We start from the raw sequence: 14,263 nt of genomic DNA on the forward strand, positions 1-14,263 counted from the left end.
ACCCTGACCTCTAGTAATACTGTGAGAAATCTTGGAGTCATTTTTGATCAGGATATGTCATTCAAAGCGCATATTAAACAAATATGTAGGACTGTTTTTTTGCATTTACGCAATATCTCTAAAATCAGAAAGGTCTTGTCTCAGAGTGATGCTGAAAAACTAATTCATGCATTTATTTCCTCTAGGCTGGACTATTGTAATTCATTATTATCAGGTTGTCCTAAAAGTTCCCTAAAAAGCCTTCAGTTAATTCAAAATGCTGCAGCTAGAGTACTGACGGGGACTAGAAGGAGAGAGCATATCTCACCCATATTGGCCTCTCTTCATTGGCTTCCTGTTAATTCTAGAATAGAATTTAAAATTCTTCTTCTTACTTATAAGGATTTGAATAATCAGGTCCCATCTTATCTTAGGGACCTCGTAGTACCATATCACCCCAATAGAGCGCTTCGCTCTCAGACTGCAGGCTTACTTGTAGTTCCTAGGGTTTGTAAGAGTAGAATGGGAGGCAGAGCCTTCAGCTTTCAGGCTCCTCTCCTGTGGAACCAGCTCCCAATTCTCTTTTTGCTCTGTATGCACCACTCTGCATTTAATCATTAGTGGTCGATCTCTGCTCCCCTACACAGCATCCTGGTTTCCTGGTTCTCTCCCTCAGCCCCAACCAGTCCCAGCAGAAGACTGCCCCTCCCTGAGCCTGGTTCTGCTGGAGGTTTCTTCCTGTTAAAAGGGAGTTTTTCCTTCCCACTGTAGCCAAGTGCTTGCTCACAGGGGGTCGTTTTGACCGTTGGGGTTTTACATAATTATTGTATGGCCTTGCCTTACAATATAAAGCGCCTTGGGGCAACTGTTTGTTGTGATTTGGCGCTATATAAAAAAATTGATTGATTGAATTGATTGATTGATGTGTACATGTGCCTTTGATCACGGAGAAACTGGGGAAAGCTGACATTTGCCATTTGGTATGCTTATGTATTTGGGTCAAAGATGAACGGCACCAAAACGAAATGCGGCTGTTCATGTTATATAGTGAAAAAAAAAATAAAAGTTGTGAGAGACTTCAGGCCACATGTTTTTGTTCCACTTGGGGTTTTATAGGTGCAGACCAAATTTGAACTCAATCAGATAAAATTTAGAGTGACACATTTTCCTCAATGTCACCCTAATGGGAGAAGACTGATGCCATCATTTTTCTTTTACATGTACACGTGATAGCTTCTATCAATGTATGCATCCTCTGACTTTTCTAAAGAAAATTGTTCATAAAGTGATGATTTACTTTGATTTGCAATTTCTTATGCAACCCATCATTTTTGGCTTTTAGATTTTTATGTCATTTATGTAAAGCTGTAGTTTCAACGGCATCTATTTAGAACTTTTCATATACAGAAGCGACAGCACTGTGGCATAGTGATGAGCACTTTTGCCTCACAGCAAGAAGTGGGAAGCAAGAAGGCTTCCCATTTGGCCCTTTTTGTGTGGAGTTTGCATGTTCTCCTCATATTTGTGTGGACTTTCTCTGAGTGCTCTGGCCTCCTCCCTGCTCCAAAGAAATGCAGGTTAGGTGAACTGGAAACTTTGAAGCTGTACAGCCTTTGAGTTATTGCCAAAATGATCAATATTCACTCTGCCTGGAAGCAATTTAGAATTTCAGCCCCCGATTGGGTTGAAATTCAAACAATCAGACACCATGACCTACATTTGGTAGCAATGTCATTGATCATTTGGGGGTTTCTCCCGAGCTGTGCGAGGATGCTGGGAAGGAAATTTAACTGATCTCATAAACATTAGACATGGAGGAGAGGAGAACTAAACGTGACCTGCTAAAGTGACTGAAACTGCAAGAAAAAGATGCAAAATTGAGGAAGAGAGAAAGTGAAGGAGGTAGCTGATAAACGCAGGGGATCAATGGACACTGGTCGAAGGCTTGGAAGAGGATGAATGTGGAGAGGATGGAGCAGCTCTCTTACATTTTAAAAAACTTTCTGTTGACAAATTTGGAGATCAGATTATCATAAACAAAAAAGCAGACTGTGTTTGTTGTTGATGGAAATTTTTTTTTTTTTGTAATTTGTGATAAAGATGAAAAATTGTCACGCAATAAGTTATTAAGCTCATAGGACTTGGTAGTACAATCCATTATATATTAATCAGCACTTGGTGTTGAGTGGGGTAGGGGTAAGCGCTTCATTGCGGTCTTCAGGTGGACACCCTGCTTCATTGGTACTTCATTGATTGGCCCACTTACACCTCCGCAGGGCTCAATGCGAGCGCCTTGGGGCAACTGTTTGTTGTGATTTGGCGCTATATAAGAAAAAAGTTGATTGATTGATTGAATGCAGACATCTGTGCTCCCCTCAGTTTTTACCCCCGTGGTCATCATTCTGCAGTCTAGATGGGGATCTTTCTCTTGATCCACAGCCATCTGCTGCTTTGTTCGGCAGCTTCCGACAGTGACTTGATGGCTTGTCGGTAGGCCTGTCCTTGCATTCCCATTCCCTTGAGGAGGTTGGTAGTGGATGTGGCAAGAAAACCACAACATTCGCCCTCAACTGGAAGCATTCAAGCACGCCAGCCGGGTTTTTCAGCGGCTATGTCAGCGTACTTTAGTCGCTTCCCCAACTGCAGCCTCCCATAGTACAATTAGTTCAAAAACAAACAGCGACTTCTGGGAGGTAGAACACAAGACCAGGTCTGGCCTGGGGGTCACTGTTATGATCTCAGGTGGGAACACAAGTTTCGATCTAAATCAACTTGCATTCTCCAGTCCCTGGCCGTTTTTTTTTTTTTTTGTAATGATAAAGACGGAAAATTGTCGCGTAATAAGTTGTACCTGATAGCTAAGAATTGAATTAAATTTCAATTTTATTCATTTATATATAGCTCCATCTCACGACAGTCGCCTCAAGGTGCTTCACACAACACACAATTCATAGCAGCACAAAATGAATGAAAATCGAAAAGGGCACAATAAAAAAAAGTAAAAACATAGTAGAATAAAAAGAAATTACAAAGCAAACATGAGAACATAATAAATTAACGATAAGACAGTCTGAAAAAGTAGGTCTTCAATCTTGATTTAAAAGTCGACACTGTGTCAGACTGCCTTATAGATGCAGGTAGATCGTTCCAGAGAGCAGGGCCATGGCAAGAGAAAGCTCTATACTCCACAGACTTTTTATTCACCCTTGGAACACACAGAAGTCCTGCGCCTTGCAAACGCAAGAACGGCACCAGTACGTAGGGCTTGACCAAGTCCACCAGAACAAAGAACAAAGATTTATAGTTTATGTCAAACTTACATCTAGAGCCATAGGATTTTGTTGACAATATTACGCTAGTTTGCTTTGAAATGACTGAGACTGGGAAAGTTGTGTTGATCAGCGAAATGACCAGAAGTGGGTCAGGTCACAGGCAATCTCAAAACCTCACGCAGGCACACACACGCTTCCTCTTGCAGTTTTTCTTCACGATGGCGAAGAAGGAAGAGACAATATTAGCAATGGAATTCCCCCCCCTAGATAAATATGTTCTCTTCATGAAAATGAGATGTCATTTTGCAACATCTGACAAAAATAAAACAACATTATAATGCTTGGATTTCAGCAGAAACTATATTTTGTGAGTTTTGAGTTTGTGTAGTCACGTGACAGACTGGCAGCCAGTCCATGGTGTACCCCTTCTCTTGCCCACTAACCAATGGGACAACCTCCCGTGACCCTTAAAGAGCAAGTATATAAAATTATGATGTCAAGGGTTCACAAATGTTTTCTTGCCACTGTAAAAGAACTGGGTTAGAATTAACGAAGCAGTGGTGGCTGCACGCTAAAATGCATAAGAAGATTTTATAAAGGAGATAAGAAACTTTAACAAAGAGAAATATTGATGAGGAAAGAAGTGAGAGGATTTTTTTTCCTTCAGGCGGATAAAAGCTGTGAGGAGTCAGCGCTTCCACCGACGAAGCGACGATGCCTCCCAAAGTTGGAAATGATGTTTTGACACCAGATGCTGATGCTGCTGGAACCTAAAGACCCAATTTCAGGTTGGATTTCCAAGTGACAGATGAGCAGGAAAAACTACAGCTTTTATAGTCACAACTTACCCATCAGAGTCCTGGTAGTTCACATTCAGTCTCTTTGTGGATCCCAGCAACTCTGCAGAAACACACAAACATTGTCATCATTAAACACTAAAAGTGTCTCCGGAAACAGTCCGGGTCCCAACTCTCCAAACATAGAGGGAGTTCTTCATACATGTATGAATGTAATCTGAATCTGAAAAGGTAAGTAGTTTCAATATCCCGTGAGCTGGGACCAAACAGACACAGACCTCAAGTCTGGTCTACAGACCACAAGAGTACAAGGGAGGATGGACTGTGAAATGGTAAATGGGCTGCATTTACGAGGTCTGTTAGAAAAGTATCCAACCTTTTTATTTTTTTCAAAAACCATATGGATTTGAATCACGTGTGATTGCATCAGCCAAGCTTGAACCTTTGTGCGCATGTGTGAGTTTTTTCACGCCTGTCGGTTGCCTCATTCGCCTGTGAGCAGGCTTTGTGTGAGCAGTGGTCCACCCCTATCGTCAGATTTTTATTGCGAATAAAATGTCTGAACGATTTGGAGCTTTGCTGCATCAATTTTTTCCAGAAACTGTGAGAGACCTCCGCGTGGACACTCGGACAGGTGGACATTCGGAAAATTCAGATGGCTTTCAGGGACGATTTTATGGGGATTACACAGATTAAGGAGTGCTCCAGCCGGTTTAAAGACCGCCCACAGCTGCTGAGAGCGCGCCGTGCTCCAAGTGCCGATCGACAGGCTAAATCAACCATATCATTTCTAACGTGAAGGCTTTGTTGATCCGGGACGTCGTCTGACTTACACAAAAATGGCAGGAGACGTGGACATCAGTACTTTTTCGGCACATTCCACTGTTACAGGAGTTTTTTTTCATGGAAAGAGAACCGGAGGGATGCGCCACGGAGCCGTTCATGGCGCGGCACAAAACCACCTCCGTTTTGGTCTCACAGGACGGCTTTCAGACGGCTTTCAGTGGCTTTTCAGTCGTGTGAGTATCCGAGAAATTGTGGATGAGCCTGGACATGCCAGAACATGTCCTGTGAGGCTTCATCACGGCGTTGCCTTGCGCCATGCGGCACTGCCGCGACGAGCGGAATTCCTCCGCACGTGTGTCTCAATGTGCCGAAAAAGTGCTGATGTCCACGTCTTCCGTAATTCCTGTGCTAGTCACACGACGTCCCGGATAAAACACAGCGTCCAGTTTGGAAATGAACGGCACATTCCACTGTTACAGGAGTTTTTGTCATGGAAAGAGGAGCGGAGGAATTCCGCGCATAGCGGCGGTGCCGCATGGCGCAAAGCAACACCGTGATGAAGCCTCAGAGGCGTGGCGCGCTCTCAGCAGCTGTGGGCGGTCTTTAAACCGGCTGGAGCACTCCTTAATCTGTGTAATCCCCATAAAATCGTCCCTGAAAGCCATCTGAATTTTCCGAACTGTGTCCACCTGGAGGTCTCTCACAGTTTGTGCAAAAAATTGATGCAGCAAAGCTCCAAATCGTTCAGACATTTATTCGCAATAAAAATCAGACGAGAGGGGTGGACCACTGCTCACTCAAAGCCTGCTCACAGGCGAATGACGCAACCGACAGGCGTGAAAAGACTCACGCATGCGCACAAAGGTTCAAGCTTGGCTGATGCAATCACACGTGATTCAAATCCATATGGTTTTTGAAAAAACTAAAAAGGTCGGATACTTTTCTCACAGACCTCGTATATAGCACTTTTCCATCTGCGTCAGACGCTCAAAGCGCTTTACCATTATGCCTCACATTCACACAAACACACTCACACACTGATGTCAAGGTGCTGCCATGCAATGTGCTCACTACACACTGGGAGCAACTTAGGGATTAAGGACCTTGCCCAAGGGCCCTTAGTGATTTTTCAGTCAGGCTGGGGTTTGAACCAAGGATCCTCTGGTCTCAAGCCCAACGCTTAACCACTAGACCATCACCTTCCACCCTCCACCTCCCCCCGGTTCACCTCTCAGGTGACATGAACGTTTCCTGAAGAGTTCAATCAGCCAACACTTGACTCTGCTGGATCTGGATCTGCTGAGGAAAGTTCATTATCCTCCGACCTGTCTGACTTCCTCTGGTGGGTCAAAGGATGGAGCACTGCTCGGTCCACATAACAATAGAACTCACGACCTTTTGAAGTCCTGCAAGACAAAGACTCCGTTTCTTCTTTGTGACTTTAAATAATGATGTCGTCAGCGGCTTGTCTCTTTTAGACTTTATGACTCTGTAGTTTTCTCTGGGCCCCTCCCCAATCAGACCGGGAGTGACATGTTTAGCCGCATGTTCTCCTTGAATTGCTGGCTGTCTGAGTGGTGTCCAAAAAATGAGGTGGGCTTCATAGATAATTGGCAAAGCTTCTGGGGAAAACCTGGTCTTGTTAGGAGAGACGGCATCCATCCCACTTTGGATGGAGCAGCTCTCATTTCTAGAAATCTGGCCAATTTTCTTAAATCCTCCAAACCGTGACTATCCAGGGTTGGGACCAGGAAGCAGAGTTGTAGTCTTACACACCTCTCTGCAGCTTCTCTCCCCCTGCCATCCCCTCATTACCCCATCCCCGTAGAGACGGTGCCTGCTCCCAGACTACCAATAACCAGCAAAAATCTATTTAAGCATAAAAATTCAAAAAGAAAAAATAATATAGCACCTTCAACTGCACCACAGACTAAAACAGTTAAATGTGGTCTATTAAACATTAGGTCTCTCTCTTCTAAGTCCCTGTTGGTAAATGATATAATAATTGATCAACATATTGATTTATTCTGCCTTACAGAAACCTGGTTACAGCAGGATGAATATGTTAGTTTAAATGAGTCAACACCCCCGAGTCACACTAACTGTCAGAATGCTCGTAGCATGGGCCGGGGCGGAGGATTAGCAGCAATCTTCCATTCCAGCTTATTAATTAATCAAAAACCCAGACAGAGCTTTAATTCATTTGAAAGCTTGACTCTTAGTCTTGTCCATCCAAATTGGAAGTCCCAAAAACCAGTTTTATTTGTTATTATCTATCGTCCACCTGGTCGTTACTGTGAGTTTCTCTGTGAATTTTCAGACCTTTTGTCTGACTTAGTGCTTAGCTCAGATAAGATAATTATAGTGGCCGATTTTAACATCCACACAGATGCTGAGAATGACAGCCTCAACACTGCATTTAATCTATTATTAGACTCTATTGGCTTTGCTCAAAAAGTAAATGAGTCCACCCACCACTTTAATCATATCTTAGATCTTGTTCTGACTTATGGTATGGAAATAGAAGACTTAAAGTATTCCCTGAAAACTCCCTTCTGTCTGATCATTTCTTAATAACATTTACATTTACTCTGATGGACTACCCAGCAGTGGGGAATAAGTTTCATTACACTAGAAGTCTTTCAGAAAGCGCTGTAACTAGGTTTAAGGATATGATTCCTTCTTTATGTTCTCTAATGCCATATACCAACACAGTGCAGAGTAGCTACCTAAACTCTGTAAGTGAGATAGAGTATCTCGTCAATAGTTTTACATCCTCATTGAAGACAACTTTGGATGCTGTAGCTCCTCTAAAAAAGAGAGTTTTAAATCAGAAGTGCCTGACTCCGTGGTATAACTCACAAACTCGTAGCTTAAAGCAGATAACCCGTAAGTTGGAGAGGAAATGGCGTCTCACTAATTTAGAAGATCTTCACTTAGCCTGGAAAAAGAGTCTGTTGCTCTATAAAAAAAAGCCCTCCGTAAAGCTAGGACATCTTTCTACTCATCACTAATTGAAGAAAATAAGAACAACCCCAGGTTTCTTTTCAGCACTGTAGCCAGGCTGACAAAGAGTCAGAGCTCTATTGAGCTGAGTATTCCATTAACTTTAACTAGTAATGACTTCATGACTTTCTTTGCTAACAAAATTTTTAACTATTAGAGAAAAAATTACTCATAACCATCCCAAAGACATATCGTTATCTTTGGCTGCTTTCAGTGATGCCGGTATTTGGTTAGACTCTTTCTCTCCGATTGTTCTGTCTGAGTTATTTTCATTAGTTACTTCATCCAAACCATCAACATGTTTATTAGACCCCATTCCTACCAGGCTGCTCAAGGAAGCCCTACCATTATTTAATGCTTCGATCTTAAATATGATCAATCTATCTTTGTTAGTTGGCTATGTACCACAGGCTTTTAAGGTGGCAGTAATTAAACCATTACTTAAAAAGCCATCACTTGACCCAGCTATCTTAGCTAATTATAGACCAATCTCCAACCTTCCTTTTCTCTCAAAAATTCTTGAAAGGGTAGTTGTAAAACAGCTAACTGATCATCTGCAGAGGAATGGTCTATTTGAAGAGTTTCAGTCAGGTTTTAGAATTCATCATAGTACAGAAACAGCATTAGTGAAGGTTACAAATGATCTTCTTATGGCCTCGGACAGTGGACTCATCTCTGTGCTTGTTCTGTTAGACCTCAGTGCTGCTTTTGATACTGTTGACCATAAAATTTTATTACAGAGATTAGAGCATGCCATAGGTATTAAAGGCACTGCGCTGCGGTGGTTTGAATCATATTTGTCTAATAGATTACAATTTGTTCATGTAAATGGGGAATCTTCGTCACAGACTAAAGTTAATTATGGAGTTCCACAAGGTTCTGTGCTAGGACCAATTTTATTCACTTTATACATGCTTCCCTTAGGCAGTATTATTAGACGGTATTGCTTAAATTTTCATTGTTACGCAGATGATACCCAGCTTTATCTATCCATGAAGCCAGAGGACACACACCAATTAGCTAAACTGCAGGATTGTCTTACAGACATAAAGACATGGATGACCTCTAATTTCCTGCTTTTAAACTCAGATAAAACTGAAGTTATTGTACTTGGCCCCACAAATCTTAGAAACATGGTGTCTAACCAGATCCTTACTCTGGATGGCATTACCCTGACCTCTAGTAATACTGTGAGAAATCTTGGAGTCATTTTTGATCAGGATATGTCATTCAAAGCGCATATTAAACAAATATGTAGGACTGCTTTTTTGCATTTACGCAATATCTCTAAAATCAGAAAGGTCTTATCTCAGAGTGATGCTGAAAAACTAATTCATGCATTTATTTCCTCTAGGCTGGACTATTGTAATTCGTTATTATCAGGTTGTCCTAAAAGTTCCCTAAAAAACCTTCAGTTAATTCAAAATGCTGCAGCTAGAGTACTGACGGGGACTAGAAGGAGAGAGCATATCTCACCCATATTGGCCTCTCTTCATTGGCTTCCTGTTAATTCTAGAATAGAATTTAAAATTCTTCTTCTTACTTATAAGGTTTTGAATAATCAGGTCCCATCTTATCTTAGGGACCTCGTAGTACCATATCACCCCAATAGAGCGCTTCGCTCTCAGACTGCAGGCTTACTTGTAGTTCCTAGGGTTTGTAAGAGTAGAATGGGAGGCAGAGCGTTCAGGTTTCAGGCTCCTCTCCTGTGGAACCAGCTCCCAATTCAGATCAGGGAGACAGACACCCTCTCTACTTTTAAGATTAAGCTTAAAACTTTCCTTTCTGCTAAAGCTTATAGTTAGGGCTGGATCAGGTGACCCTGAACCATCCCTTAGTTATGCTGCTATAGACGTAGACTGCTGGGGGGTTCCCATGATGCACTGTTTCTTTCTCTTTTTGCTCTGTATGCACCACTCTGCATTTAATCATTAGTGATCGATCTCTGCTCCCCTCCACAGCATGTCTTTTTCCTGGTTCTCTCCCTCAGCCCCAACCAGTCCCAGCAGAAGACTGCCCCTCCCTGAGCCTGGTTCTGCTGGAGGTTTCTTCCTGTTAAAAGGGAGTTTTTCCTTCCCACTGTAGCCAAGTGCTTGCTCACAGGGGGTCGTTTTGACCGTTGGGGTTTTACATAATTATTGTATGGCCTTGCCTTACAATATAAAGTGCCTTGGGGCAACTGTTTGTTGTGATTTGGCGCTATATAAAAAAATTGATTGATTGATTGACCTCGCCGAGTGAACCGTCCATCGACCCCAAGACCCGCGGTGAGCACGTCCTTTTCTCTGCTGTCCCATTCCGTTGGACGTTCACTGGAATGTTGCCTCCTCTGGTATTTGCGCCTTCATACAAAGGGTGCGTTCTGTTCGAGACAGCGGCGGCCCGGCTGCACTTTAAATCTGCATGTCATTATGATGTCGCCATCACAGAGTCTGGACTGTCAATCAAAAAGCTGCATTCTGTTCACAGCTCTCTGACCATCCAGGAACCGTGGTGCAACTACTGGCTGTAATTAAACTGTCGTCATCGCCCGACCGAAATACACCAATCCTCACAGAACCGACCAGATAGTTTATTAATCAATCTTATGCATCAAAGTTAACCAAATCATAATCAGTCTGTCCTCATTATATGCACTTTTAATTTGGTGAGTTTAAGGTTTTTCCAAAGCCAAGGAAGAACATTTGTTTCTAATCAGACCCAGCATGAATCGAAAGCATCATTAGTTAAAAGTTAGATAAGATAAACTTTATTGATCCCATAGCAGGGAAAATCACTTGCTGCAGCAGCAACAAGAGGCATACAGTAGTAAAGAAAAATATTTACATTAAAGAAAAGTGACTAAAGTATATTGCAATGTTTGCTGGTGGGTGCATAAATACAAATCTGAAGCAGCTTACGTGAAAAATAGAGTATAATTGAGTGTGTGTATATATATATATATATATATATATATATATATACATACACATACACACACACACACGTGTATATACTTGTAAAAGTATTCAGCCCCTTAGCATTTCATGCATTTTAGTTTGTTTACGGCATTTCAAATACAAAAAGTAAATCAAGCTTCTCAATATAAAATTTTCTAAAGTTATCTTCCCTAGACTCAAACTGACAGTAAGTCTCTACAACTTGATATAAATTAATTACAAATATAAAAGCCAAGATGATGGGTTCCATAAGTCATCAGCCCCTTTGGCATAATATCTGTAAATAATCAGTTTAATTGCCAGTTTTCTTCAGACAAGTCAGGGGATACATGAACATTTCCAAGTCACTGAATATGTCTTGAACTTTATTTATATCAGTTATGTAAAAATGAATGTCATTTTTATTAAAAAGAAGACCTGAAAGTTCAGCTACAATTTGCCATAAGGTACTTCTGAGATGCAAGCCTAGATTTGATGCTTTGGTTAAAGAAAATCCTACTCTATATCACTTCATCATGAAGCTGTATAAATGGGGATACAAAATGCAAAACATGCACTGTGCACAATTTCTCCAATCACAGCCACTGAAGCCTGTAACTTCTTCTGGGTTGTCTGGGTGTCTTGGTGGCTTTCCTCACTCTTCTCCTTCTTGCACAGTCACTCAGTTGTTGAGAACTGTCTACTCCACACAGATTTACCATAGAGTGCTATACTGTTTGTATTTCTTCATAACTGATGTAAATAAAGTTCAAGACATATTCAGTGACTTGGAAATGTTCATGTATCCATCCCCTGATTTATCTGAAGAAAACTGACACATTGATTATTTACAGGTAATATACCAAAGGGGTTGATTACTTATGCAACCCATCATCTTGGCTTTTATATTTTTAATTAATTTATATCAAGTTGTAGAGATTTACTTTCAGTTTGAGTCTAAGGAAGATAATTTTAGAAATTTTTATATTGAGAAGTCTGATTTACTTTTTGTATTTGAAATGCCATAAACAAATTAAAATGCGTGAAATACCAAGGGGTTAAATACTTTCACAAGCCACTGTGTGTATATATATATATATATATATATATATATACATACACACACAAGGGTAGGCTGAAAAGTTCTAAGGCTCCCCATGAAGGAGTAATGCATTAACTGCATTATAGTGAGCCTTAGAACTTTTCAGCCTACCCTCGTATATGTATGTGTGTGTGTGTGTGTGTGTGTGTGTGTGTGTGTGTGTCTGTCTGTTGTCATTTCGGCTGCTCCCGTTTGTTCGGGGTCGCCACAGCGGATAGAGCCAGATCCGCATTGGTATTTGGCACAAGTTTTACACCGAATGCCATTCCTGACGCAACTCCAGTTTCACCCAGAGAAACACACACAGAGCCGCTGGTGTTCTGAAGAGGTCTCCCATCCAAGTACTAACCAGATGCTGAGATCTGATGGGATCAGGCTTACACAGAACATGTAATAAAGTACAAAAGGTGGCAGGAGATGTAGTTAATAGTGCAAAAATCAGGTGGTTATGGTGCTAAAACCATTTTGAGGTACTATACAGTCTGACTGCAGTTGAAAAAAGTTCATTCACAAATTTCATGTGGAAAAATTTCATAGATTTTATTTTGAAGATGCAAAACTTTTTTTTATTTCCACCGATGTCTTAATTCTGAAGCTCCTCTCAGAGGTGTGTGATTGGGGTTTAGATGCACATGGAGCACTCTCCTCACCTCTCCACTCAACTCCAGCCATCACACTGTCTTCCCGTACACACCACTTTCTCCGTGACAGGCTGGAAAGCACCAGATTGTTCAGAAAATCCAAATCCATGAAAAAATATCAGAAACAGACAAAGCTGCTAAAACACTGACCAGGAAGCAGCACACAATGCTACGTTTAAAAGCTACTGTAAACACTACGTGCATGTTGCATAACAGTATTCGATGCATAGCATGTTGATGGTTGCCACCAACACGCCACGCACACACCTTCTGTGTGAGAGGGGCTTGGCAGTTTAAGTTGTGATTTTCATTTTTTGTAAAATATGTATTTTTAATGAAAACTTACTTTAATAAAATTCAGAAAGCTCAACGGCAGAAGTGTTTTTTGGTAATTAAAGGAGTAACTGGAAAACAACAGATGAATTGATAAAACAATAATTGTTAGTAGCATCTTTAGTTTCTTTCTCAGTCATATTTTTTTTATGTACTATTTTTGTTTATTTTGCTGTTTATCTTTCATTATTTGTAGCCAACAGTCCACATGACAACAGACTAAGTTAACATTAGCTCTCTAAAGACGTTGCCACTTCAGATGTCTGTTTATGTTGCTGGCTGTCACTGAACCTGCATCTCTGTGCTGGACTTTTCTTTATGGCATCATCACAAAGGTAGTGTGTGTGGAAAACAAACACACAAACTAACAAAACAAAAACCTCAGAAAGAGAACGCCTGCTGCATTAAAACACCACAGAACATCACCTGAAGGCCATGAAAACATTCAGGCCTGCCGCATAAACAAAGAGCGTGTTTGAATGTTCACATGACCTGTTCTCACATGGAGTCAATGTTTACTAGCGCAGGTCAGTAGAGGTCAAAGGTCAGACCACAGGGGCTCTGCAGGAAGGAAAATGGAAAGCAATCCAAGACAGAGGCAACACCCACAGGCAGTAACCAGGCAATGCAACACACCACTTCATCATCCATCAGAGCTTAAAGCAATGGAGGCTTTATCCAGGCTGCAGGTCTATGTTTACCTCCATGATTTTACATAAAAAAAACAAACACTGCAATTGACAACAACAAAAACAACAAACAAACTGTTGGTGGTCTGTTCGGGGACTAAGCGGGAGGCGTGTCGGCACCCTGTTCGGGGACTAAGCGGGAGGCGTGTCGGCGCCCTGTTCGGGGACTAAGCGGGAGGCGTGTCGGCGCCGTGTTAGGGGACTAAGCGGGAGGCGTGCCGGCGCCGTGTTAGGGGACTAAGTGGGAGGCGTGTCGGCGCCGTGTTAGGGGACTAAGCGGGAGGCGTGTCGGCGCCGTGTTAGGGGACTAAGCGGGAGGCGTGTCGGCGGCATGTTAGGGGACTAAGCGGGAGGCGTGTCGGCAACCTGTTCGGGGACTACGCAGGAGGCGTGTCAGCGGTCTGTTCGGGGACTAAGCGGGAGGTGTGTCGGTGGTGTGCTTGGGAACGACACGGGAGGCGGTGTCTGAGGTTTGGAACCAACTACTATCAGGTCTCAGGTTTGTTCAGAGACTAACCTGAACTGAGGTCATGTCAAAGTCTGCAGTCAATTGTCTGCAGGAGGAGATTTTAAACAGGGCTGCACATCAGAACATCTTTAAACATCTTCCACCATCCTCACCCCTTCCAGATTAACCCTCCATCCTCATCCACCTCATCCCGGCAGCAGAGCTTTTGAAGTGATCTCCTGTTTGACGTCCTGGGGAAATGCAGCGGGCGTTCCTGCTGGGATCTGTGCGC

The 14,263-nt window shown here is 42.2% G+C and overlaps 1 protein-coding gene across 6 annotated transcripts in view; it reads right to left on the reverse strand.

The window, feature by feature from the left end:
- The window catches only part of LOC117527488 (caskin-2-like), a 172,381-nt gene that overhangs the window by 108,816 nt on the left and 49,302 nt on the right, over positions 1-14,263 (reverse strand). For 5 of the 6 annotated variants that reach the window (XM_034189854.1, XM_034189858.1, XM_034189857.1 and 2 more), the window contains exon 3: positions 4,100-4,151. In XM_034189854.1, the coding sequence (XP_034045745.1) occupies positions 4,100-4,151 (52 nt within the window). The remainder of the gene's footprint in view (positions 1-4,099; positions 4,152-14,263) is intronic. The other variant, XM_034189859.1, reaches the window with a different exon arrangement.

This window comes from Thalassophryne amazonica, chromosome 16, assembly GCF_902500255.1.
Source record: "Thalassophryne amazonica chromosome 16, fThaAma1.1, whole genome shotgun sequence".
NCBI lineage: Eukaryota > Metazoa > Chordata > Actinopteri > Batrachoidiformes > Batrachoididae > Thalassophryne > Thalassophryne amazonica.